The sequence below is a fragment of the Camelina sativa genome, chromosome 11, assembly GCF_000633955.1.
Source record: "Camelina sativa cultivar DH55 chromosome 11, Cs, whole genome shotgun sequence".
NCBI lineage: Eukaryota > Viridiplantae > Streptophyta > Magnoliopsida > Brassicales > Brassicaceae > Camelina > Camelina sativa.
The window spans coordinates 11,727,651-11,751,675 of record NC_025695.1 but is presented as its reverse complement, the minus strand read 5'-3'; the positions used below and the strand labels follow the sequence as shown (position 1 = coordinate 11,751,675).

At 35.6% G+C, this 24,025-nt stretch overlaps 7 protein-coding genes across 10 annotated transcripts; 4 read left to right on the top strand and 3 right to left on the bottom strand.

Annotated features, from left to right (window-relative positions):
- LOC104722947 lies at positions 798-1,807 on the bottom strand. The gene has a single exon (XM_010441213.2). It carries the CDS (start codon positions 1,724-1,726, stop codon positions 986-988), a length of 741 nt encoding a protein of 246 aa, XP_010439515.1. The 5' UTR covers positions 1,727-1,807; the 3' UTR covers positions 798-985.
- LOC104722946 (dolichyl-diphosphooligosaccharide--protein glycosyltransferase subunit 2) lies at positions 1,923-7,537 on the top strand. Its single transcript, XM_010441212.1, has 20 exons — positions 1,923-2,084; positions 2,207-2,354; positions 2,493-2,688; positions 2,765-2,854; positions 3,071-3,133; positions 3,331-3,400; positions 3,569-3,633; positions 4,006-4,060; positions 4,179-4,300; positions 4,384-4,499; positions 4,877-4,946; positions 5,412-5,516; positions 5,623-5,712; positions 5,797-5,945; positions 6,122-6,233; positions 6,309-6,392; positions 6,532-6,612; positions 6,700-6,924; positions 7,014-7,136; positions 7,236-7,537. Exons 2-20 carry the CDS (start codon positions 2,209-2,211, stop codon positions 7,350-7,352), a joined length of 2,079 nt encoding a protein of 692 aa, XP_010439514.1. The 5' UTR covers positions 1,923-2,084; positions 2,207-2,208; the 3' UTR covers positions 7,353-7,537.
- LOC104722945 (ADP-ribosylation factor GTPase-activating protein AGD12) lies at positions 7,824-10,449 on the top strand. 4 transcript variants are annotated; one of them, XM_010441211.1, is made up of 9 exons: positions 7,824-7,927; positions 8,374-8,450; positions 8,595-8,676; positions 8,875-8,950; positions 9,052-9,215; positions 9,299-9,449; positions 9,578-9,700; positions 9,804-9,896; positions 10,007-10,449. In XM_010441211.1, the coding sequence occupies exons 2-9, from the start codon at positions 8,411-8,413 to the stop codon at positions 10,286-10,288; spliced, it is 1,011 nt and encodes a 336-aa protein (XP_010439513.1). In that variant the 5' UTR covers positions 7,824-7,927; positions 8,374-8,410; the 3' UTR covers positions 10,289-10,449. The 4 variants fall into 4 exon arrangements, with proteins under 4 accessions (XP_010439513.1, XP_010439508.1, XP_010439509.1 ...); XM_010441206.1 differs by having other exon boundaries at positions 9,801-9,896; XM_010441207.2 differs by lacking the exon at positions 7,824-7,927 and adding an exon at positions 7,953-8,062 and having other exon boundaries at positions 9,801-9,896.
- LOC104722944 (pentatricopeptide repeat-containing protein At4g21170) lies at positions 10,484-12,514 on the bottom strand. The gene has a single exon (XM_010441205.2). The coding sequence runs from the start codon at positions 12,265-12,267 to the stop codon at positions 10,510-10,512; it is 1,758 nt and encodes a 585-aa protein (XP_010439507.1). The 5' UTR covers positions 12,268-12,514; the 3' UTR covers positions 10,484-10,509.
- LOC104722941 (dnaJ protein ERDJ2B) lies at positions 12,698-15,993 on the top strand. The gene is made up of 9 exons (XM_010441203.2): positions 12,698-12,798; positions 13,053-13,284; positions 13,380-13,475; positions 13,569-13,689; positions 13,786-13,892; positions 14,033-14,428; positions 14,517-14,636; positions 14,803-14,889; positions 14,968-15,993. Exons 2-9 carry the CDS (start codon positions 13,099-13,101, stop codon positions 15,841-15,843), a joined length of 1,989 nt encoding a protein of 662 aa, XP_010439505.1. The 5' UTR covers positions 12,698-12,798; positions 13,053-13,098; the 3' UTR covers positions 15,844-15,993.
- Positions 15,852-17,824, bottom strand: LOC104722942 (pentatricopeptide repeat-containing protein At4g21190). The gene is made up of 6 exons (XM_010441204.2): positions 17,710-17,824; positions 17,440-17,601; positions 17,242-17,340; positions 16,951-17,094; positions 16,658-16,870; positions 15,852-16,569 (listed from the first exon to the last, which is right to left on the bottom strand). Exons 2-6 carry the CDS (start codon positions 17,524-17,526, stop codon positions 16,189-16,191), a joined length of 924 nt encoding a protein of 307 aa, XP_010439506.1. The 5' UTR covers positions 17,527-17,601; positions 17,710-17,824; the 3' UTR covers positions 15,852-16,188.
- On the top strand, positions 17,944-19,568 carry LOC104722940 (COX assembly mitochondrial protein 2 homolog). The gene is made up of 4 exons (XM_010441202.2): positions 17,944-18,030; positions 18,389-18,445; positions 18,916-19,020; positions 19,137-19,568. The coding sequence occupies exons 2-4, from the start codon at positions 18,401-18,403 to the stop codon at positions 19,227-19,229; spliced, it is 243 nt and encodes an 80-aa protein (XP_010439504.1). The 5' UTR covers positions 17,944-18,030; positions 18,389-18,400; the 3' UTR covers positions 19,230-19,568.

Here is a 24,025-nt window from a genome sequence, read left to right as displayed (position 1 = left end):
TTTTTTTTTTTTTTTTTTTAGACATTGTAGAGAAGAAAGAGAATTCTCTTTAAGACTAGACTTCTACGGCTTTAAAATTATGATGTTTCCTGGAGAATCGTGGTGGTCTTGTAGCTTTGGACTCTTGCCATTGCACTCAACCGGGTAAGAAACTGCAGAAATTGAATTTGGAGAGCCTGAATGAAATACCCCAAAAACAATGCATATTTGAATGAAGGAAGAAGCCACAAGCAGAAGCAGGACATCATCTCCTAGAAAACGCTCTACAGAACTTCAGTTATACATTTATCATAATATGATTAAATACATCCAACACTAAGCTCAAAGCACAAAAACCCAATTCGCGTATGGATTAAACAAGTGTCATTTTGTTGTAGATTTCCAAGTTACTCTAGAGTTCTTTATTTGCTAATCACTATCTAGGAGTATGATTATGGTGAGGATTTAAAAGATGCACCAAGTTTGAAGCTGATCACTCCTAACTTTTCAATTTGATCACATGACCCAGTGGCCTTCACAAAAGGTCAGTAGACATCCTAAATGTATGTAAACCCAAGAGACCAGATGAGGAAAACAGATATAAAAGAGTGATCCAACTAAGACATGTAGATTTGGGTCTAATGAAGCCTGTTTTTATATATCTCTTTTCCTTGATCCTGTTTGCATATTCCTTCTTTCAAATCTACTGTATGTACACAGTTAAAGCCTCAAACAAGAGGATGGTTCCATTTTGCATCCTAGACAACTTCACCATTCACAAGTCGATATGATATAACTTAACCTCAAACAGAAGAAAGTAAAAAAGGACCATAGAGTCGTAATAGCCAATATGGCCAAATTTTATTTCAGGAAGATCATCACAAACTAGTAAAATGTCTCAAAGTTGTTTCCTTTGATCGAAATCCAATCAACACAACTCATCTCCAACACAAAGAGTGAAAAAAACTAACGGCGGAAAGACATATTCCTCTAACCTTTTGGAAGATCATCTCAGCTTCTCTTTACCTGAGTTCCTCTTATTAGCTGCATTCATAATCTTCTCTAGATACCCTTCAATAGGAGGAGTAAGTGTAGCCATACCTCGATTAGCCGGAAATGGAGTCAAATCACGCACTAAAGCAGCCTTCTTCAAATGCTCAGGCAATGCCTCAACAGCAGCTTTCCTCAACTTGAACAAATTAGTCTCCGCCACACGTCTCGCCCTATGCTCTCTCATAAGCACTCTACTATACTCTTTAGCAAGTCTCTTCCCATCCTCCACCGTAACTTTATACTTAGGCAACTCATCTTCCGTAAAAATCCCTAAAGAAATGTAATCCAATCCCGGAGTCCCAATCCTAATCGGCTCAGTGGAAGTAACAACTCCCATTTTATATCCACTTTTCTTCTGAATCTCAATCTCTCGTTGTCTCGCCTTACTGATCAACCCTAGCTTCTCTCGTTTCGCCTCTCGTTCTATATCCTTGGGTCGTAGGTAACGAACAGGGCAAGGAGCGTTTATGCATTGGTCGTATAGCTTCTGCTTCTCATCTGAGATTCTTCCTTTTCCCTTACCCGCTTCCTCTCCACCTCCGCCGCCTTTCTTGATTGTGAGTTTGTTGCGCTTCAGTGGTTGGCCTGTCTTCAGCTTTGATTTTCCTTTAGGGGTTCCACTAGCGTAACATTTCTGAAGAAGATCGTAACCCACTAGCTCAATTCTAGGTTTCGATCTCGCGAATCGGATCATTCTTGTGATTCTGATTTCTCCTCAGAGCGGAGCTCTCTGTTTGAAACGACAATGGTGGTTGAACTGTTAAAGGTTTTAGGGTTTTCTGATACGTCGTCGTTTCGTACCTAAACCCACAATGTCACTGGAGTGTAAAATAAGCTGGAAGCGAGGGTAAATGAGTCATTTCAGTTACTGTCATCAAACTCTCACACTCATATTTTTTGTTTATCCTTTTGTGCTCTGTTTCGTCGTCCTCTGGGGTTCAAAAGCCATTAGATCGATCCTACGCTTTCCACAAACCTCAGTCTCCGTTGACTACTGAGACTCGTCGACCTCTGATCCTCTTCTTTGCCTTGTACCGATCTGCTTCCGATCTGTAAGAAGCTTAAATGTCCTGTTGTGTTTTTTTTTTTTTTTTCCGGATCCATCCGTCGTAGATGCGTAATTGTGTTTTGATTTTGATGATTTTATCTGTTTTTTTTTTTTTTGCTTCTGCAGTGATGATGGCTGGAAGTGGCTTACGGTTTCTGGTTCTCATACTCGCCGTAGCAATCTGCGGTGCTGCTTCTGTTTTCCAGCCGATCTCAGACTCTCACCGATCTGCGGCTGTGGATGTCTTCGTACCTGTCGATGGATCCTACAAAAGGTTTGTTTCTCTATATACTTAGTTAGCATTTGTTTTGATTTAGGGTGTTTTAATGACATTTCACTGATTACTACTTAGTTCATGAATTGTTTTGTGTGTTTACCTATCTAAAAGTTTGAGTTTTTTTTCTTTAATCAGCTTAGAGGAGGCTTATGAAGCATTAAAGACTTTGGAGATTCTTGGAATTGATAAAAAGTCTGATCTTAGCTCAGCGACTTGTGAGAATGTGGTTAAAGTTCTAGGATCGTCTTCTTCTACTCTAAAGGATGCATTCTATGCTTTAAGCGTTAATGGGATTCTAAAATGTAAAACTGGTGAAGCTGTTCTTCTTAAGGTAAACAATTGTCTCCAAAAGTCGTTTACCTTTAAGTGGTTAAAGTATGTTCATTTTTTTTTTCCCTCTTTTGAAGGACATTGTTTCTCAACTTCAAGCTGGTGTTAAAGGTGCAAAGTCATTGCTTGATTTCTACTATTCTGTCAGAGGCTTGGTGCTTGTTAAGGTAAATACGAATTAGACTTTTGATGGACGTCTTGAGTGGGATTGAGTACCTTTTCCAAAGAGTAATATTAAGAGAGTTTTGTTAGTTTCGTCTCATTACTTGGAAGTGTAAAAATAGTTTTGGGAATAGTTTTGTTTTATTCAACTCCATAGCTTTGGCTTTCTGCTTTTCCTTATTACTGGCTTCAGGTTTGACCTCGCCTTTCCGGAATTGCAGGAGCAATTTCCTGGAACTGATCTAAGTATCGGAGATGCCGAAGCCATTTTCCGCTCCATCAAGGTTTGAACATTTCTAGCTCACCTTTTATTTTGTTGTTGTTGAACTATCAGATGTTACATTGTACATTTTGAATATTAATTTTAAACTCTGATAGAAGTGTGTATATTGTGGACATGTTACTGAAATTCAGTTACTGTATTACTCTACTTAGATTGTTTTCTGAGTAAAATTTGGCTGATATAGTGCATTTGTGTCAGACTCTTAGCCAGACTGATGGAAGATGGCGCTACAGCTCCAACAATCCTGAATCAAGCACCTTTGCTGCTGGTAAGTAGTACAAATTGGATCAGCCCTTCGTACTTCACAATGCTCAAACGTTAATGACAAACCTTTTTAGATTATGCATCTCATCCATTCTTGCTTCAGCTTGTTCACTATCTTTGCTTCATTGTTATATCTTTCATTCTTCTAAACATAAGATTTTGTTTTCCTCAGGCTTAGCCTTCGAAACGCTTGCTGGAGTGATTTCATTAGCACCTTCAGAGATTGATCAATCATTGGTAAGTGAACCAATGAGATCTTTGAACCACTATAATACTGATTTCCTGAGAATATATTTTGATGAGACATCACTACAATATCTTGGTTTAGTGTTGATCTACTTTTGGTCTCGAACTCTTTTAGTAACTAAAATATAGAATTGTGTTCTGATTATTATAAATTCCAAGTCCTAGCTACAGGGAATTGTGTTCTACAATTTTGTTTTGATAGTTATAAAGAATTGTGTTTTGATAGTTATGCATGTCTGCCTGATTTCTTATTGGATTATGGTGGTGGTTTCTTTGAATTCTTTTTTGCTATTTTATCTAGTAGTTTGGGTGATTAATCTTGGTTATGTGATGATATCTTCATTCATGTTTGTCATCTTGTAGATCCAGACATTGAAGACTGGTATCCTGAAGCTATTTGACGGTATCCAAAAATATGGTATGCAGTAAACGACTTGTTATCTTATGTATTTGGCTATGTGCATAAGAAATTCTCTTCAATAGCTTCATTTGTTGGGTTTTGCGTTTATGGTTTGATTATTTTTTTGGCATTTTAGACGATGGGACATTATATTTCGATGAGAAGTCTGTCGATGCAAGTCAAGGCCCAATCTCAACTACTGCATCAGTAATTAAAGGGATTACGTCATTTGCAGCTTCAGAATCTACAGGACTGAACGTATGTAAAACTCATATTTCTGTTTATCCTATTCTGCCAGATGCGTTGATAATTCACATTCGTGTTCCCATTCTCTCATGCAGCTTCCAGGTGATAAGATAGTTGGTCTTGCCAAATTCCTTCTTGGTGTTGGAATTCCTGGTGATGCCAAGGACTTCTTCAACCAAATAGATGCACTAGCTTGTTTGGAAGACAACAGGTAATGCTACTTTCATGCCATTTTCTGCATTTTCGTTTCAGTTGATTTCAGTACACATGGAAGACCAGATTTTAGTAACCTTGAATTGAGTGAGTGAAAGCCATAGATTTTCAAGGATTAACTGTTACTTCTGTTCCTCTGTATTTAACAATTGCTTTTGATAGAGGGAACTGTTTCCCTTTACATTGTCAAATTGTTTTGCATGTCTTGTAGTATCTGTAAATTTTTTAGAAAAGAAATACTGCAGAAAGATATCAGTAAGGACGAATAGAAGTTTAAAAGTTCCAACACTCGTGAAATTTCTCTTATGCTCTCGCTGAAACTTCGTCATTCTATCGGAACAATAATATGTTCTATGTCATTCTCTATCATTTCAGGTTTTCTGTTCCACTCATCTTGTCTCTTCCATCAACTGTCATTTCATTGTCAAAGAAAGAGCCTTTGAAGGTACCTTATCATAAACTTGCATCAAAATGTGACTGGCATGGTTTGGATTTTCTTTTTCTCTTTCCGTAATCTTATTTGTTTCCCCTCTTGGGTTCATACACTCTCTTCAGAGTTCTGGGTGCTTTACTTTTAGTAGGGAAGTCTTAACTTTGATCTCTCTGGCTTTGTTTACGTGTCCCTGTTGATTAGTGGTAGTTTAGTAGGGAAGTCATAAGAACTTCGGGTTTACTGGCTATGATTACGGCTCCCTGCTGATTAGTGGTAGCTTAGTATTAAAAGTCATAACTTAGGATTTTCTGGCTAGAACTTTTGGATTAGCTGATATTTGGTTTAGAGATTGCTCATTCTTATAGCAGTGCATATTCTTAGTAGAGGTCTCTCATCTATTTCATAATGACTAGACCCTTCATTCATTACGTTTTTTTGGTATATTATTCTAATATTTTAATCTTTATCTAATACTAGGTTAAAGTTAGCACTGTACTCGGTTCTACGGCACCAGCTCTTAGTGTGAAGCTCGCACAAGCTATAAGTTCTAGAGCAATGGATTCTTCTGTAATTAACAACCAGGTAAAATAATGTAGCTTCTCTGACTGTTTGAGCTCGCATTCGTAAATGTTTGGTTTTCTCTGCGTTGGGCCGGTTTACATGTTTCCATGACATGTTATGAGTACAGGAGCTTAAGTTTGACGCTGACAGTGCAACATACTTCCTGGAGTCTTTTCCCAAAAACTTTGATGTTGGAAAGTATACATTTATATTTGAGGTATTGCCCTTGTTAGTTTTTTATTACACCCAAAGACTTCATATTGGTGTATATTAATAACATGCTATGCTTTGTCTTCTGCAGATTGTTTTAGATGATTCAGCAAATGAGAAAGTATACGTAACCGAAGCTCAAACAAAAGTGCTTATAGCCGCCACAGGAGTTATTAGCATTGAGAATGCTGAAATTGCTGTACTTGACAGTGACATTGGGAGCGTTGAATCTCAGAAAAAGTATGTCACCTGTATTATTGTTAAACAACTTCCTTTTCGCCTACTGTGATTGCTTGCTTAACCATTTTTCTTAGGAAATTTATACCATTTATTTCTTCCAAAATAGATATTTTTCATCTTTTTTCTTGTGCTTAGAATCATCATTTTGTTTCCTGTTTCTCTTTGCAAATTTGTAGGTTAGATTTAACTAAAGACGGAGCAGTATCATTATCCGCAAACCACCTCCAAAAGCTACGCTTGTCATTCCAGTTAACTACTCCACTTGGCCATGTATTTAAGCCACACCAGGTTTGTTCATTCCTGATCCCACTTTATTAATTTTTTTGCACTGTTCGCTTTCTTGAATTGTTTACTTCCATGCAGGCATTTTTCAAGCTGAAACATGAGTCACAGGTCGAGCATATCTTTCTCGTGAAAACTTCTGCAAAGAAGTCTGAATTAGTTCTAGTTAAGTTCCTTATACTACTACATTTTGAATTTCTTTTGCATAGAATACTTATTATCTTCTTGTTTTTTGTTCTGTCTCGACTTATCTTCATTTTTGGCGCCCAATACAATATTAATGATTAATGTTAATTTTTTTTAGGATTTTCTTGGATTGGTTGAGAAGCTCTACTACCTCTCTGGTAAATATGAGATCCAACTAACCATTGGAGATGCTTCGATGGTAAGTACTGTTCTTTCAGTTCCAATGCAGTTGATTTATGTTTCGGGAATTTGAACAATGTTATTATCTTCCTTTCTCCTTTTCCAGGAGAACTCTTTATTGAGTAATATTGGGAACATCGAACTAGACCTACCAGAGCGTCCAGAGAAGGCGCCTCGTCCTCCTGTGCAATCTACTGAGCCTCTCTCAAGATATGGACCAAAAGCTGAAATATCACACATCTTCAGGATTCCTGAAAAGCTTCCAGCAAAACAGCTCTCACTAGTTTTCTTGGGTCTTATAGTCCTCCCATTTATCGGTTTCCTGATTGGGGTTAGTCTCCCTTTGCTTGTAAATAATATACGAAGAACATTATCACAATTGTTTCACTACTCTCATATAAACCTTTTTTTATGTTTCAGCTTACACAGTTGGGAGCGAATATAAAGAGCTTCCCATCATCGGCTGGTTCTGCAGTACCCGCTCTACTTTTCCATGGCGGAATTGCTGCTGTTCTGCTTCTCTATGTACTGTTCTGGTGGAAGGCAAGTCTTTTCATAACCCTCGATTCTTGTTTAAGACTGTAAGGACCATTGCATCAAAGTATTCATCACAATATTGTTTTGTTTTGTTGCATTCTGCAGTTGGATCTGTTCACGACACTAAAGGGAGTTTCCTTGTTGGGAGTGTTTCTGTTGTTCGTTGGACACAGAACACTCTCTCAGCTCGCAGCAGCATCGAACAAGTTGAAATCTGCTTGAAGAACTTGAAGAATTCACTATATGACGGATCTTCTTTTTTTTTGGTTTCTGCGTTTTAAGTTTTGTAGTAGTATTTGCTTATAGATTATGGAATGGTGATTAGACAATTCGAAAGAATTTCAGAGTTTACTTGAGAACTCTCTCAGTTTAGTCTTAAAAAGTTATCAAGAGAGTCTCTTTCCGTAGCCCTTTTCGTTGAACCACCAAAACCAAATCAAATGAGATTAACTCATCATTAAATCAAATAAATTTCATAATTATTAACACTTTATTACTATTAGTTAGAAAGTTAAAAGTCTTAAACAAAATTAAGAAATAATATTGGGCTGAAAACAAATAAAGCTAATAATAATAATAATTTATATATATATTCTGAATAAAAGAAACTAGTCAACGACAAGGAAATGTATGAGAAAAATAAAATTAAAAAAAAAAAAAAGAGAAAAGAAAAGCACGTAGACGTAGTTGTCATTTTTGTAAGACAATAACAATTATTTTTGTTCGTCTGAAATTTTTGTTATAGAGGGAAGAACATATCTGTCTCTCTCTCTCTCTACTGTGCCCTCTCTCCCTTGGTAAGAACGTCCAATCCAATCTAATCTAATCTCTATATCTTCTTTTGTTCCAAATACCTTACATCTTTCTTTCTTCTTTTTTTTTTTTCCGTTTCTGATCATTCTGTATCCAATCGAGTTTGAGTTTCATTCTCTGTAAGTCGACTTTTTCCTGTCGGTCATGTTTTCGTCGTTGAAATGGTATCTGCTGCAATGGATAAAGATTTGGATTTTTTTTTCTTTTTGGTCTCCTTAGTTTTGCATTTTCGATTTATGGAAATATGAATCGTTGCTGAATGATCTACAATGGGTATTGGAAATGATAAGTTCTTGGTATTTCTGCGGTCATGGTTTTCCCAAAATGTTTGGTTTTGATCTCTTTAAGGCTTTTTGCATTTAAATGATGAAAGGTTTGATATTTGCTAACGTTATTGTGTGCGTGTGTGTTTTCTTTGTTCTGTTTGTAGGATTCTGTTTGATGATTGCTAGCTTTTTATAAGAGCAATGAGTTATTCTGGAGCCGGACTCGGAAAGCCTGGCTCAGGTAAACCATTTTATTCTATGGAAGATTTAGACTTTGTGTGTTCATATATATAGTCTCATATGATGTTTCTACTTCTGGTGTGGAATTCACAAATGTGTTTGTGGTGTGACTGATTTATATTCCACCTTATTGGTTGGTTCACAGGTAAAAGGAGAATAAGGGATCTTTTAACTCAATCTGATAACCGAGTATGCGCTGATTGTGGCGCTCCAGATCCTAAGTGGGCGTAAGTTTTTGCGATTCTTTAATGTTTCATTCGAGTAAACATTGTATGCTTCTCTTGCAGTTTGACTACTGTTATGTTTTGTTTTCCTGCCATACCTTTTCTTTGTCTCCCTACTTGTGTCCTTTTTGTGTTTGTTCCGTTTTTAGTATACCCACAATCTTTTAGTTGTTTAATCAAGGCATTGGTGGCTTATTACAGGTCGGCTAATATCGGAGTGTTTATATGCTTGAAATGTTGTGGTGTTCACAGAAGCCTTGGCACTCATATCTCAAAGGTTATGCATTTGCCATTGGATTGCATTAAGATGTGGATTCCTTCACCACTTCTTCTTGACAGAATCTTTTGCAAGTGTATTGATAGTTTTCATCTTTCCAGGTCTTATCCGTGACATTGGATGAATGGTCAGATGAAGAAGTCGATTCTATGATTGAAATTGGAGGAAATGCCTCTGCAAATTCAATTTACGAGGCGTTTATACCCGAAGGAAGCTCTAAGCCTGGACCTGATGCTAGTCATGACCAGCGTATGAGGTTCATTAGGTAGGTTAAGACAACCTGATAGATAGTGTATATGCCTTCATTAGTATTTTAGTAAAATATTCATCTTCAAATCTTTATTTCAGGTCGAAATATGAGCACCAAGAGTTTCTGAAACCAAGCTTGCGGATCACATCCGGGAAGGCCTCTAGTACAAAGAGTTCAGCATATCTTTCATCAAGTCTATCTAAAAAGATTGTTGATAGCTTTCGTACAAATTCATCATCGCAACAGCCGGTAAAGCTTCTTTATTTTTCATCTTACTGTTATAATCAAGTGGAGCAAACTCTTTGAACTTGGATATTGCTAAGTCTTCTGATTTCATGGTGTTTAACACATTTCCCCTTTTTTGTAAACAATGACAGCAACTTGAAGGCATGGTTGAGTTTATTGGATTGTTGAAGGTGACTATTAAAAAGGGTACCAATTTAGCCATCCGAGATATGATGTCAAGTGATCCCTATGTTGTGTTGACTCTAGGACAACAGGTAATTAAGTGAATGCGTTACATATTTATATGTTCTTACCATTGTGTATGTGATCATTATTGTCAACTCATTTCTATGATCTTTATCATCATATTACCAGAAGGCTCAATCTACTGTAGTGAAGAGCAACTTAAACCCGGTCTGGAATGAGGAACTCATGCTCTCTGTTCCTCATAACTATGGCTCAGTGAAATTGGTAAAAGCTTGGTCTAAAATTTCTATAGACTCAGTTTCTACTTTTGATGAATCTGTAAACAGAATATTTTCCCTTACGGTCCTTTTTGTCTTACTTTCTGACATTTGCAGCAAGTGTTTGATTATGACACATTTTCTGCTGATGACATAATGGGAGAAGCTGAGATTGACATCCAACCTCTGATTACTTCTGCAATGGCTTTCGGAGACCCTGAGATGTTTGGAGATATGCAGATTGGGAAATGGCTGAAATCGCACGACAATGCTCTTATAGAAGATAGCATCATTAACATTGCAGATGGGAAAGTGAAACAGGAGGTTCAAATCAAGCTTCAGAATGTTGAATCTGGTGACTTAGAACTAGAACTGGAATGGCTGCCTCTTGACCAATAAATAATCAACCATGTAACAGGGTCATCATTATATATATTAAACAAACTTTATTATTGTATTCATTCATTACAACTTTTCTCCCCATTTGTTCTTGTTTGAAATTTTGAAACTTTGATCTTCAAAACTCTCTTTGATATTTTGTTGTAATTTTTTTCTTCACAGATTAGACTTTTTGTATAACATAAACATGTGTTTTGATTCTACAACTGAACTAAAAGTTTTCATTTGAAACCTAAGATAATACGCTTATAGGTTACTAAATCAGGTTTCATACCCAATTTCAACATTTCATCATGAGATCTCATAGCTTTCTTCATTTCCTTCACACGACACAACCCTTGAATCATAATCGTAAAACTCTTGCTGTTCACTGAATTCATCTCTTTCATGTACTCAAACACTCCAACTGCTTCTTCCACCATCTCTCTTTGTCTCATCATAAGCCGATCAAGAACCGCATTATAAGCATTCACATCCAAACTTCCTTTCATCTTTTTAATCTTTTCATGAAGTACCATGGCTTTCTCTAAGTTTCCACTTCTGCAGTAACGATCCATCAATAGCCCACATGAAAAGGAATCGAAATAAACCTCCATTTCAAGAACAGAATCAAGAAGCTTCTCTGCGTGTTTCCATCTTCTTTCTCTACATAGAGATGCTAACACTTCTGATAACTTGTGCGTACAAGGAAGGAACCCGCGTTTAATAACATCTACAAGCAATTCATGGTCTTCCTCTGACATATGATCATCTCGGCAAAGAGCATTAGCGAATTCGTTATAACAACTCTCATCAAATACTGTAATACCTTTCCGACAAATCAATCGATATACATCAACAGCTTCTTTTGTTCTCCCTTTTCTAGACAGTGCCTTTAACATACAACCGTATGTCCCATCTCGTAACCTCACTGTTTCACCATTCCAGGCTTTACGGAAAAGCATCTCAGAGGCAAACGTTTTCCCCATATCGCAAAGTCTTTCAATGATTTGATCATTCACCGCATCATCATCTAAAGCAAGAATTTTTTTCTTTGCCATCAGTCCAAGAACCTTATCGATCAACTCAGCATCCCCCAATCTACAAACATCATCCAATACACAACAGTAAGAAGAGAAACTCAACTCTAGTTTCTTATCATCCATCTCATGAATCACATTAAACACCGCATCAAACTCTCCATTTCTGCTATAACATTCCACAAGATTGGTGTAAATCTTGCAGCTTTCAACACCTGTTTCCATCAATTTAACAACACTCTTTGAACTCCCTTGTTCACACAAAATCTGAGCAACCAAATCCCAAGTTAACCCATCTGAGACAACCTGATTTCGAACCATGGCACTAAACAAACACAAAGCCACTCTAAACTGACCTTCTTTAACCAGAGAATCAAGAAGAGAGTTATAAGCACTTTGAGAAGGTGAAAGTCTCAATCTTCTCATAAAACCAAACACTTCCAAGCCATTTTGGTAACAACCCTTCAAGGCATAACACTCAAGAACTAAACTAAGCGAGACAGAGAGCGAAACTTCACCTTCAAACCACCGTTGCATCGATCCAACAACTAAAGACACAGAATTAGTATCAAACAGAGGACGCAACAGCGTTCCTGCTCGTTCCAAGAGACCTGACTCGGTAGCAACCTCGATTACTCGACACTGTGACCTAACATCCGGTTCAAACCGGAGATGGGTTTTGGCAAAATCGAAGAAATCAAGAGTGGTTTTAGGGCATTTTCGAGTTTCACGGAGGATCTGTAGAAATATCGGCGGTGTAAGTGTTGACCATGGGAGCTTGGATTTAACATACTGAAGATGAGTGATCCAGTTACGACGCTGTAAGAGAATTGAAGAGATCTCTGTGGCTACTCGGGACAGATTCAGTTGAGTTTTCCAATCTGAAGCAGAGGACGTCGATGGAGTCGCTGAAGTCGATAACCGTTTGATGAATCCAACACTTGTGTGAAGAAGAACCATTTGGCCATTTAGGTGCTTCACATTCGTTTGTACCAAATCAAAAACTCAGCCTTTTTTTCTTAACGAACCCCAAAATCTATTCTTTAAAGTTTAAACTCAAATCTCAAAGGGTTATTAACAAAGCCTTGGCCTTTTGTTGTTCTGTTCTTGACTAACTGTGAAAAGATTAGAACTTGCCTGAATCTTCTCCATGAGTAATGAATGAGTCGTTGAGGGTGTGTGAGTCCTGATCCTCTGCTGGTAAGTGCACAGGTACTCAGGTGTGCCGCACGCTCTTCATTATTATTTTTAGATCTTCTTCTCAAATCAGTCAACATCGCCATCAGTTTTCCTAAAAGAGTAGCCAAACGCTGCGTATAAGTCTCAATTTCATGGCACGTGTCTTGTCTTCATTGGCTGTAATGATTCATCATCACTCCTCCCTTCGTAAACCTCACTTCTTCTTCTTCTTTGGCTTCGCAATCCGATTCTAAAGTCAGCTGCTTTGCTTTGTTTATTCAGTTTCTTCTCAACCAAAACTTTATCATCAAGGTAAAAACTTTCTTGATTCCTTTCTCGTTTTTTAATCGCATGCAATTCAAATCCATATTCTTTTTCCTTGAATTTGTAAATCAGACAAATTTTTGGGAGTTATGCAAATGTCAAATTTTGTTGGACACGATTTAAGATCGATTGTCAAATTTTACTATTGTTTAATCATGTTGGTCCGGATATGTCATAGTATAAACAAAACCACAACTTCTAAGATTCCAAACAAACATAACAGAGCAGTTCTGTTTCTGCAGAGTCTCTGATTTAAAGGGCTCTTTCATCAACAAGAAGAGTCCAAAGATGGCGGAATCAGAAGAGAATAGTGTTTTGTTTCCCATTTTCATTTTGACAATGATGGCAATTCCGTTGGTGCCTTATACAATTGTGAAGCTGAGCCGTGCTTTTTCGAAGAAACAAAGAAGCATACATTGTCAATGCCTTGAGTGTGACCGTTCGGGGAAGTACAAGAGATCCATGTCTCAAAGGGTTAGTTTTTCTTTTTTTTCTCCCTACTAACTTATGATTAGTGTAACTATGTTCTTAGTAAACCTCTTTTAACTTGTTGTTTTTATCTTATGTAGATCTCTAGCTTCACTTCATGTAGCAACTTGACAGTTGTGCTACTCTGGTTTGTAATGATCTTCTTGATCTTTTACACTAAGAACATGAGCCGTGAGGTAATAATAATAACTAGTAATTTCTCTTCAAGCTTTATCCGAGATTGCTTATGGTTGAGAATTTCATTTGCTTATCTTGGGTAAATATTACAGAGTCAACTCTTTGAGCCATTCGGTATACTCGGCTTGGAACCTGGTGCTTCTGATTCAGCAATCAAGAAAGCATATAGAAGACTCTCTATTCAATACCATCCTGATAAAAATCCAGATCCAGGTTGAAAAACGCTTACTGGTCCTCGTCCTTTATTTCTTCCGTTTTGATTCATTGGTATATGTGCTTATTGCTAATGTGTGTATGGTAAATGTACAGAGGCCAATAAATATTTTGTGGAGTCCATAGCTAAAGCTTACCAAGCTTTAACTGATCCGTTATCCCGTGAAAACTTTGAGAAGTATGGTCATCCGGATGGCAGACAGGTAATGATTATATATAAACCTCCATTGCGTTTCTTTTCACTATTAGATGATGAAATAGTGTGTTTTCCTCAAACGAAACCACAACTTCTAATATTCTAATTATAAACATGAATGGAGAATATGGTTTTTGTCTGATGCAGGGTTATACAATGGGAATGGCTCTACCTGAATTTATTTTAAACATGAATGGAGAATCTGGTGGGGTTTTATTGCTGTGTACAGTTGGTTTATGTATTCTCTTGCCACTGGTGATCGCCTCAATCTATCTCTGGAGATCATCAAAGTATACTGGGAGTCACGTTAAGCTTGAAACTCGTCAAGCATATTTCGAGTCTTTGAAATCCTCTTTAACTCCAAGAAAAGTTATGGAAGTTTTCATCAAAGCAGCTGAATATGCAGAGATTCCAGTTCGTAAAACGGATGATGAACCTCTGCAGAAACTCTTTACGTCTGTCAAAAGCGAGCTAAACCTGGATCCTAAGAAGATGAAGCAAGATGAAGCTAAGTTTTGGAAACAGAATCCTGCAACTGTCAAGGTTGGTTCTTTAATACATTATAAAGCTAAGTATTGAACACATTTTGAAAAATGCTAACTTTTCTCTATTGTTTTCTTCTCTGTAACAGACTGAGCTTTTGATACAGAAACAGTTAATTCGTGAATCAACAGTTCTGTCTCTGACTCTGCAAAATGATTTCAGGCGTGTACTAGAGTTTGCGCCTCGCCTACTTGAAGATTTAATGAAGGTCTTGCTTATATTCCCTATTTTTTGCTTAGCACATTGTAACTGATAAATTAAAGCTTAGTGCCAAGTTGATGATAAACATAAGAGCTAAAAAGCTTTCGTTTGATGTTCTTAAACATAGGAAATTAAAAAATGCAGAAATTTATGATATTGTGAGTTTCTTGCAGATGGCGGTTATACCCCGCAATGAACAAGGGCGTGGATGGTTAAGTCCTGCACTGGGAGTAATGGAGCTATCTCAAAGCATTGTTCAGGTTTTAAGTCTTTTCCAACTTTATTCTTGCCCAAAATATTTAAGAATTTTTAGCTCACTCAATGCTGCTTAATTGCAGGCTGTTCCTCTTAGTGCGAGGAAGTCATCTTCAGACGGCATTGCTCCTTTCTTGCAACTCCCTCATGTCAACGACTCTATCGCTAAATCAATAGCGTTGCAGGTCAAATCATTCCGAGAGTTTCAGGAACTCAGCTTGGAAGAACGTTCTAAACTGCTCAGAGAGGTTGGGGGCTTGTCAGAAACTGATGTTCAAGACATCGAGAAAGTGTTAGAAATGATACCGTCTCTCAACATCAACGTCATTTGCAAAACAGAAGGCGAAGAAGGTATTCAGGAAGGCGACATTATGACAGTTCAATCTTGGATCACTCTAAAACGTCCAAATGGACTCATAGGAACTATTCCTCACTCGCCTTACTTTCCTTTCCACAAAGAGGAAAACTTTTGGGTTCTTCTTGCGGACGCAAACAATGTCTGGTTCTTTCAGAAGGTTAATTTCATGGATGAAGCTGGAGCTATAACCGCTGCTTCGAATGCTATTACTGAGACAATGGAACCATTAGGAGCAAGCGTTCAGGAAATAAATGATGCAGTTAAAGAAGCTGTTGAGAAGGTCAAAAGTGGGTCAAGATTGGTAATGGGGAGAATCTTAGCACCTGCAGAAGGTACTTATAACTTGACTTGCTTCTGCGTAAGCGATACTTGGATCGGTTGTGACCAAAAGACATCACTGAAAGTCGAGGTTTTGAAAAGAACCCGTAACTTGGAGGGTGAGAATGCAGAAGACATGGAGGAGGAGGACGACGATGAGATCGAAGAGGAGGATTATGAAAGTGAATACAGTGAGGATGAAGAAGATAAGAAGAGAGGGTCAAAGAAGAAAGTAAACAAGAAGGATTCGAGTTCTGAAGAGTCGGGATCAGATGAAGAGTGAAACTACAATTAAGGAGTAATTATGATTTGAAATACAATAGTTTCTCTCTTCAGTGCTTGCTTACACAGTCATACTCAATTCAAAAGACTTTTACAGTATTTGTTCTTTTGCTGAGTTTTATACTCTTTTTAGTTGACTCTTAAATTTATATCTTGTTTTCACTCTTCAAAGCTCTTTAACCTCAAAAGTTCAAAATCTTTCTTGTCAGAAACCCAAGCTCAGTACCAGAATGCTTTTTTGAAGAACTTTGGCCGTCGATCTCTTTTCCTTACATTATCCAACGGTGGATACGATCTCAAAAGCTCATGACGCAAACACGTTTAAGTCAAGAAGAGTCTAAATGATCTAAAGCTCTTGATTCATACCCAAAAGTTCTTCTTCTTCTTCTTCTTCATCTTCATCTTCTTCCTCCTCTTCACTGAGATCCTCACCATCTTGGTTTGCTTCCTTATCTGACAACATTCTGGATTTACTCTCAATCAAATTATCAACCTTATCTTCGTCGCTGCTTAAGCCGCCTTCACCTTCACTTAGCTCATTTAGCTGTTTTGCCTTGACCTTAACACGTCTTCCTTTGATGTATCTGAACTCCCACTGTGGTGGGGGATATTTCTTCATCAGTTTCTCGTACTTATCCTCCATCCCTAATTTCACAAACACTTTTCCAACCATAGACACAATCGCAACGTTTGGTTTAACTCCAAGCTCCTCCATGTCAGCAAAGACCTAAGAAACAGTCAATTAAGTTTCAGGATCCAACTTGTATGAAAAGAATATCTCTACTGGCTGCAATTAAGAAAGACTATTACTTTACCTCGAAGAGCTTTTGATGCATATCTCTCTTGTAATATATAGAGATCATTTTGTTGAAAAACTTTCTTGGAGTTCCTTCTAAATGTTCCATAAACAATTTGTTCCACAACTCCTCAGCTTCGTCAAGCCGATTATCTTCTGCTAATGCATTGAGTAATGAGAAGTAAGTTCCCATTGTTCTTCCTTGGCCTTTACTCAGCATCCATTTTGTCACCTACCAAAATCCAAAAACTTATTCTACATTGATCTCACTAAGAAAGAAAAACTCAGCTCCTCTTGCTAGAATAAAAATACCTGAATAATCTTTTTCCACTCTTCTTCATCTTCAAGTATAACTAACGCCTTCTTAACTATAACAAGAGGGAATTCTAATTCCCAAGCAATGAAGGAATCAAGAGCCCCATAAACTTCTTCTTTAACATTCGATAGTCCTTTTATCTATAAGATAAATAAGATAATATCATCTCAGTAACAGCTATGAGACAAGGATAACGAATTAACTACATATCCATTACACATATGAAGAGGATGATTGAAAGCCTAATTGAAAGGGTCAAAAAGAGAGAGAGAGAGAGAGAGCATTACACAATCAATCATTTTAGCAGCCTTGGAGATACTTCCAATCCTCTTCCTTGTTTTCCATACTCGAGGAGACCGAGGTCTTGGACCTCTCGCCGCACAGACCTGAAGATTTATTCAATTTCAACAATAAATAGAGCTGAGAAAAATGTATGATAAAGAAGCTTTTTTGAAGTAGAGAACTCTTGAAGAAGAAGTACAAACCACAACATTGTTAGGCCTTTTGGAGAAGAGCTTGGTTGATTCCTTTGTTTGAAGCAGATAAGGTAATGAATGTCTCAAGCAAAGCATCCTGAGGAATCAATTTAGAAAAGACGACGAACCCAAAATCCTAAAGCTTCTTCCTTTTCAGCTTTAGGATAAACACTGCATTTTACACCAGAAATGAAATCAACCACAAAAGATAAATTGTGAAGTCAAATTCCAATTGGGTACGTTTACTCTAAGAAGCGAAAAACGTACTGTTAAGCTTACCTCTGTATTCTTCACAGTTAGGCAAAAAGGTAAGATTTTTTATTCTTCCTCTGCTTCTTCTCTCTTACTCTCTCTGATATTTGCGCTTCTCTCTGTTCGCCGTCGTCCTCCAAGTTCCTTCCTTTCTCATTCTCTCATCCAAAACATACAAAACGCTGCGTTTTGTAACGCGTAAAAACAAGGCCCATTATTAACCCAAAAGTTTTAAAATAGGCCCATTAACTTTCATAATAACTTCGTTCGTTCTCTCTCTTTCCCCATTTCAGCGATTCTGAGGTCTATCTCTCTCCCTCTCAGGTGTGATTTGCTCAAATCAAAAAGGTAATTTTACTCATTTTGTTCTTCGATTAGGGCTTTGTTTTGTTTCGAGTTGTGGTTTTGTAAACCCTTTCTGCTGTTGACATCAAGTGGTTCTCCTCCTGTCTTGTTAAATTGGGAGGAATTGATCATCTTTCTTTAATTCCTGAAGCTAATTGAGATCCGTAGTTTCAGATTACAATGACTTGTTGTTAGTTCCATTCTCTTGCTCCTTCAACATAAAAGGGTTTATAAAATTGAGGATTTTTCTCGGTTCTGCTGTTAACATCCTTGTGGCTATTTTAGCATAGAGGTGAAAGATCTGNTTTTTTTTTTTTTTTTTTTTTTTTTTTTTTTTTTTTTTTTTTTTTTTCTATGACAGAAGTAAACGAAGATGCATCCTCCACTTACACCTCATAGACATCCAATGTGTCTGGAGGTGAGTTTTACAGCATTTGTTCTCTTACTTCTATTTCTGAATCGTGTTCGTTGTGATTTAGCTTAACTCTATGTGATTGCGTCTTTGAGAAGTGTTTTAATTTTGTGCATTAGAATGCAAAAGATAGATTTTGTAAATAGATGTAATGTGATAAGATCCCACATTGGTAGAGATAGGGGAGAGAGTGGTAATATATAAGTGCTCATGGGTTCCTCTCCTCATAACCTAGGTTTTGGGGAGACATCAAGGGCTCATGGGTCTTATGAGACCATTATCTCATATGCAACTCTTTCATAATGTTGGTGATAAACTCATATCTCTAGCTTTAGTAAGTCTTTGCCAAATTGAGTGGAGTCAAGCTACATAAACTGCATTTGGCAAAGATCAAACCTTTCAAAGGAAATCAGTTTGATCTCTTTTTGTTGTTTGTTCTGACTAATTCTTCTGTATGTCACTCACATGTTTGGTAGATAATTGAGGAGTTTCAAAAGTGTCATACTGATCATCCGATTGGAAAGTTCTTCGGTGATTGTACACAGCTTAAAGTGAAGCTTGATCGATGTTTTCGCCAAGAGGTAAGTTTCTTCTAATAGCCAACAAGACAAACGTTTCAGCTCAAAGTTTTCCCCTTTTTTTTTTGGGTTGATTACATTGTCTTAACTAGAGATATATCTTTACAATACTTTTGCAGAAAGCTGTAAAGCGGAAGGTAAATTTTGAACAAAGCAAGAAACTTCAACAAAGACTGAAAGCTATAAGGAAAGACGAAACTGCAGAGACTTGAGCATTGCTTGATACTAATACCATATAAGTGCTTGTCTATTTCGAAAGAATACGTCTCAAAAAATCGATCCATGAAGAGGAGTCTGATACACTTTAATATCTCGTAGATGAGTGAATAACATGGTACTATACATGTATTGTTAGGGCTTAGCGTTTGAAATAAGGCCATTATTATTGGAGTACAAGACTCTTATTAGCTTGGTTGCAACAAACATGTTCTTACACAGTTTATTTATGTATTACAAGTAAGCTACGCAATTACATTTCATTGTGGCTACGAAATAGTTCTGTATGTTCAACTTCTAAAGTTCCCCAACATTTGGGTTTGTTTTAAAACGTACTTTTCAATCTTCTGTTTGATCTCCATGTCCGTTCAGGGATTGTTGAGTCTGGTATAACACGTCTCGAAACTGAGAAAATGTCTTCTGATACTCAAAAACTTTCACCTTTCATTTACTTGCAATCCAAGAAATAGCGAACAAGAAATAACCTCGGTATTGAAGGTTTGAGTTCAACGAAATTTGATGCAACTTGCTAAAATGTTAAAAACGTTATTACAAACAAGAAAAAGAAAAAAGAAACATGTTTTGCAGTTTTGCTTTCCTTTTCTGTATGCAAGTAAATTAGTATATAAATACAAAAGATCGATCATGATTCAATCCACTCTGTTTGGTGGCACGTGGTCTCGAACAATTCAGAGAATTTTCTTTTCTTCCAGAAGTCATCAGAAGAAGGAGCCAACCATTTGACTGATCAAATTATTTCACAAGTACCAAGAAAGAAACAAATTGGTTTTTATTTCAATAATATATACTAGTAGTAATAGGAAAAAAAACAACAATGGAACATTGTTTGATGTAAATATTTGCATCGGGAATTTTTTTTTGCATGTGATAGAGGAAGTCACCACGTATGAGCCGACAAGGTTTCAGGGTAACGGTTAATCTGCTGGATCTTATTCCAATCATCACATGCTTTGTTTTTCTTTTCTCTATTTATTGTCTACGATTTGTTGGACCAATTCAAGACCAGAACCACCTCCACATTCTCATTTTCACCTTAGGTCAATGAATGTATTAACAAAATTATAATGAACCAATGAGTTTCAAGTTAAGTGTGAACGAGCCAAAATCCGCAACTTATGAGAAGCTGATTCTTCGGGTTAACTCAAATTAGGATTTTGGTAGACTTAATTTGCTCACTTTCGGATTGGTAAGACCAGAACCACTTCCAAAATACTGGTATTTTCAGAATATTTTGTATGATTAGTAGTAAATTATGCGAAGTATATATGCATGGTCCCGGCTAGAGAAACACTCCGAGCGGATCGTCTATTTACCATCTATATATATATATATATATATATGAACATCTAATAGATAAACAAAAATATTTATAATGGATGGACCAACTTATTTTGACAGGCCTTGTTCAAATGATTGAAGTTAGATGTCATATTTTCAATGCATATATCTTTTTTTCTTTCTTTTCTTAATCTTTTTTTGTTCTTGCGGGTTCAGTTAACTTACCTGCAAGGCTGCAAATATCGTAATTTCTATGGAAAAAATCCATGACTTAAACCCTTAAACNAAAAAAAAAAAAAAAAAAAAAAAAAAAAAAAAAAAAAAAAAAAGAAGAAGAAAGAAGAAGACAAAATCCATGACTTTTCTTTTATTTTCTTTGAATTTTCATGCTAGCTAGAATATTAATGATAATCACTAGACGCTCACTCGTCATGTCGTACCATAACAGTGGAGTGGATAATTGCATCTTGAAAATACCAAGAGTTTACAATCTAACCACCAGAATGCTATCATGTGTATATCTCCTGATATCAAGTTTTTTATGTTTCAAGTTTTAATTGGATATTTCGTGTAAAACTACGTGTGCGGCCATGATATTAACATTGTTCTTACTATTGTTTATTAATAATTCATATATTATATTCATACAACTATCCCTTATATAATATTTTAGAAGTACACAACTTCTTTTTAGTAAATTATACAGTATAATAGTTATAGGTTATAAAGTTATAGTTATTATTTGATTCATTAGTTGGTTACAAAATAGATTATATTAGGTTTTCACCCGCGGTACACTGCGGGACTAAATTATAAATTATTGTATTTCAAATAATAATTTTTAATTTATTTAGTTTTCAAATTCCTAATTAATTAAATTTTATCTAATTAGTTTATAATTTATTTAGTTTTGTTTTCTATAATTAAACATAGATATATGCCTATATTGTATGTTAGTGTATATTTTTATGTGTATACAATTTTTTTGTTTTTTGAATATTAAGAATGTGTTGTAGTATGTGAAATATTTTGTAGTTCATATACTAAACAATTTATAAATTAATTTTCCAAACTTAAAGAAATAAAATCGTTAACAATCATATACTGTTAGGTCATATATATTGTTAGGCAATAAAAAAAGAAATATAATGAAATCTCGGAAATTAATCACGCTTAAACGTTATTTCCGATTAAGCAAACAAAATAAAATCTTACCCAACACATTTCCAACACATTTCCAAACTTTTAATAAAATCTTACCCAACACATTTCCAAACTTTTAATATTAATCATTGACATCCCCATTCACCGAAATACACTATATTCATACCAAAAAAAAAGTTGTTCAATCTAAAATATATTCAATCTTTAGTAATATTATTCTTTTAAAAAAATATCTATTCAACTAAAATTTTGACGGAGTAAGGGGTCAAAAATTGAATATTGAAACTTAATTTCAAATGTTCCTTTTGATAAATTGTATAATTTTATATACTATAATAAACTTAAAAAAAATTGAAATATTTTAATATAGTTTAATTTGATATTTTTAAGAATATCATAAATATATGATAGATAAAAAAGTTCAAAATTATAAACACTCTAATTTGATTTTTTATAGCACGGGTAAATAATATATCACTATAATATAAAGAATTCTAATATATATGATTTTTTGCTAGAGCACGAGTTGAAAATTCAAGAAATATGATTTCTCGGATAATATTAAAGTTTGGAATAATGTTGTTTGGTAGGCTTTCTCGGTAAAGAGGATTTTGACAAACATATGTTACATATTTAGTTCTAAAATTAATATGCGGTATACTATAGGTTAAGTCATAGAATTAACAATCAAAATACAATATATAATTTCAAACACAAAAAAAATCAAATAAAATTATCAAACAATTTTTTTTTTTATCACATAACTTAACTTGCTGTATGCTGCGGATAAAAATCTAGATCTACTAGAATATATCTTACAAAATAGATATTATTTTCATAAGTCATATTTAACATATGATTTTATGGCATATTGTTTCATCAAAAAAAACTTTGAAAACAAATAAAATAAACAAAAGAAATTTTAACCCGTATTCTAGCACGGATCATATTTTAATAAGATTTTATATTGAGAGCATCAATCTGTGTATATTAATGAACCAAGTATCTCCCTTATGACCAAGGCACGTTTCCGATGTGTATGGGTCACTTCTTATTTCTTTCAGTTTTTTTTTTAAAGTTCACACCGAATTTGCCAAAACCATCGAATACTATTAAGTATTAGAGGCTACATTTTAGTTTACTAACAATTACGATATCGTACGATGTTCTCTACAGTCTTGGGGGTGATATTATATATATTGAACGACATGACAAGAAACGCACAACTGGGAGATTCCATTTATACTTGAACAGTTGGAACATATATAATTACTAGTGCTATTTTCCATTTCTAAGGATATGGTAATAATTTCCATTACTAGTGCTATTTTTTTCCATTTCTATGGAGTATTAGATTTGATTAGATTGATTTATATCAAATCGTCGGATTTTTTTTCTTTAAACTCAAAACCAAATCAAGGGTTAAGCCGACAAAAATAAATGTATGACAAGGAAATCATGGGTTATTTAATCAGAGAAATAAAGACGTAAATATTGTTGAAACCACTATTATTTTAATTATAATTTTATGTTAAGAAAATGCTTTAATTTGTTCATTTAGTTCTCGTTCTTCCAAGTCTCTTCATTCTAGCTAGGCTTGGGAAAAAAAAAACTGGAACCAAAAATTCAAACCGGAACCGACCCGAAAATATGGATTCGAATCCGAACCCGGAACCGGAAAAATACTCTATTAGGTCCTAATCTCCAAAATCCAAAAACCCGGAACCGAACCCAGGACCGAACCGAGAACCGAATGAGTATCCGACTTACCCGAAATAAAATAATATACATAATATATTAGTTATAATTTGTTCCTTTATAGCATAGTTATTCAAAACTATATGTTAAAATTTTAAAATATTTTTTTTCTAGATTAAAATATTCAAAATAACCAAAATTATACTAACATGTTTAGCTATATATTCAATAATTTAACCAAAACTTTTAAAACTTAAATTTTTAAAGTTTTTTTCTTAATATTAAGTTTTAAAATTTTTGGATAATCAGGTAAAAAACCGGGTATTTCGGGTAATCGGGTAAAATTTTTGGGTAATCGGGTACAAAATACCCGAACCCGATTGATATCCGATTTTTTCGGGTATTTATAGGTTCTGAAATTTTCGACCCGAACCGACCCGAACCCGGTAAGACCCGAACCGAATTCGAACCGATATTTTCTATTTACCCTATTGGGTTCTAAACTCCTCTACCCGAAAAACCCGAACCCGATTGGTTCCTATCCGAACCCGACCCGAGTACCCGAATGCCTAGGGCTAAATCTAGTCCTCAATGTGCTCACAACATTTATAATCTATATAATAATAACAAT

Excerpts from the sequence above, each read along its gene's own strand:
- LOC104722947 (XM_010441213.2), bottom strand. The coding sequence starts at position 1,726 with ATGATCCGATTCGCGAGATCGAAACCTAGAATTGAGCTAGTGGGTTAC.
- LOC104722946 (XM_010441212.1), top strand. The coding sequence starts at position 2,209 with ATGATGGCTGGAAGTGGCTTACGGTTTCTGGTTCTCATACTCGCCGTA. Across the intron at positions 2,689-2,764 it reads GTGAAGCTGTTCTTCTTAAG|GACATTGTTTCTCAACTTCA; the intron begins GTAAACAATTGT and ends CCTCTTTTGAAG. Across the intron at positions 7,137-7,235 it reads ATGTACTGTTCTGGTGGAAG|TTGGATCTGTTCACGACACT; the intron begins GCAAGTCTTTTC and ends TGCATTCTGCAG.
- LOC104722945 (XM_010441206.1), top strand. The coding sequence starts at position 8,411 with ATGAGTTATTCTGGAGCCGGACTCGGAAAGCCTGGCTCAG. Across the intron at positions 8,451-8,594 it reads ACTCGGAAAGCCTGGCTCAG|GTAAAAGGAGAATAAGGGAT; the intron begins GTAAACCATTTT and ends GTTGGTTCACAG. Across the intron at positions 8,677-8,874 it reads GCTCCAGATCCTAAGTGGGC|GTCGGCTAATATCGGAGTGT; the intron begins GTAAGTTTTTGC and ends GGCTTATTACAG.
- LOC104722944 (XM_010441205.2), bottom strand. The coding sequence starts at position 12,267 with ATGGTTCTTCTTCACACAAGTGTTGGATTCATCAAACGGTTATCGACT.
- LOC104722941 (XM_010441203.2), top strand. The coding sequence starts at position 13,099 with ATGGCGGAATCAGAAGAGAATAGTGTTTTGTTTCCCATTTTCATTTTG. Across the intron at positions 13,893-14,032 it reads GTCATCCGGATGGCAGACAG|GGTTATACAATGGGAATGGC; the intron begins GTAATGATTATA and ends TGTCTGATGCAG. Across the intron at positions 14,890-14,967 it reads TATCTCAAAGCATTGTTCAG|GCTGTTCCTCTTAGTGCGAG; the intron begins GTTTTAAGTCTT and ends GCTTAATTGCAG.
- LOC104722942 (XM_010441204.2), bottom strand. The coding sequence starts at position 17,526 with ATGCTTTGCTTGAGACATTCATTACCTTATCTGCTTCAAACAAAGGAA. Across the intron at positions 17,095-17,241 it reads CTGCTAAAATGATTGATTGT|ATAAAAGGACTATCGAATGT; the intron begins GTAATGCTCTCT and ends TTTATCTTATAG. Across the intron at positions 16,871-16,950 it reads AGTGGAAAAAGATTATTCAG|GTGACAAAATGGATGCTGAG; the intron begins GTATTTTTATTC and ends GGATTTTGGTAG.
- LOC104722940 (XM_010441202.2), top strand. The coding sequence starts at position 18,401 with ATGCATCCTCCACTTACACCTCATAGACATCCAATGTGTCTGGAG. Across the intron at positions 18,446-18,915 it reads GACATCCAATGTGTCTGGAG|ATAATTGAGGAGTTTCAAAA; the intron begins GTGAGTTTTACA and ends CATGTTTGGTAG. Across the intron at positions 19,021-19,136 it reads ATCGATGTTTTCGCCAAGAG|AAAGCTGTAAAGCGGAAGGT; the intron begins GTAAGTTTCTTC and ends ATACTTTTGCAG.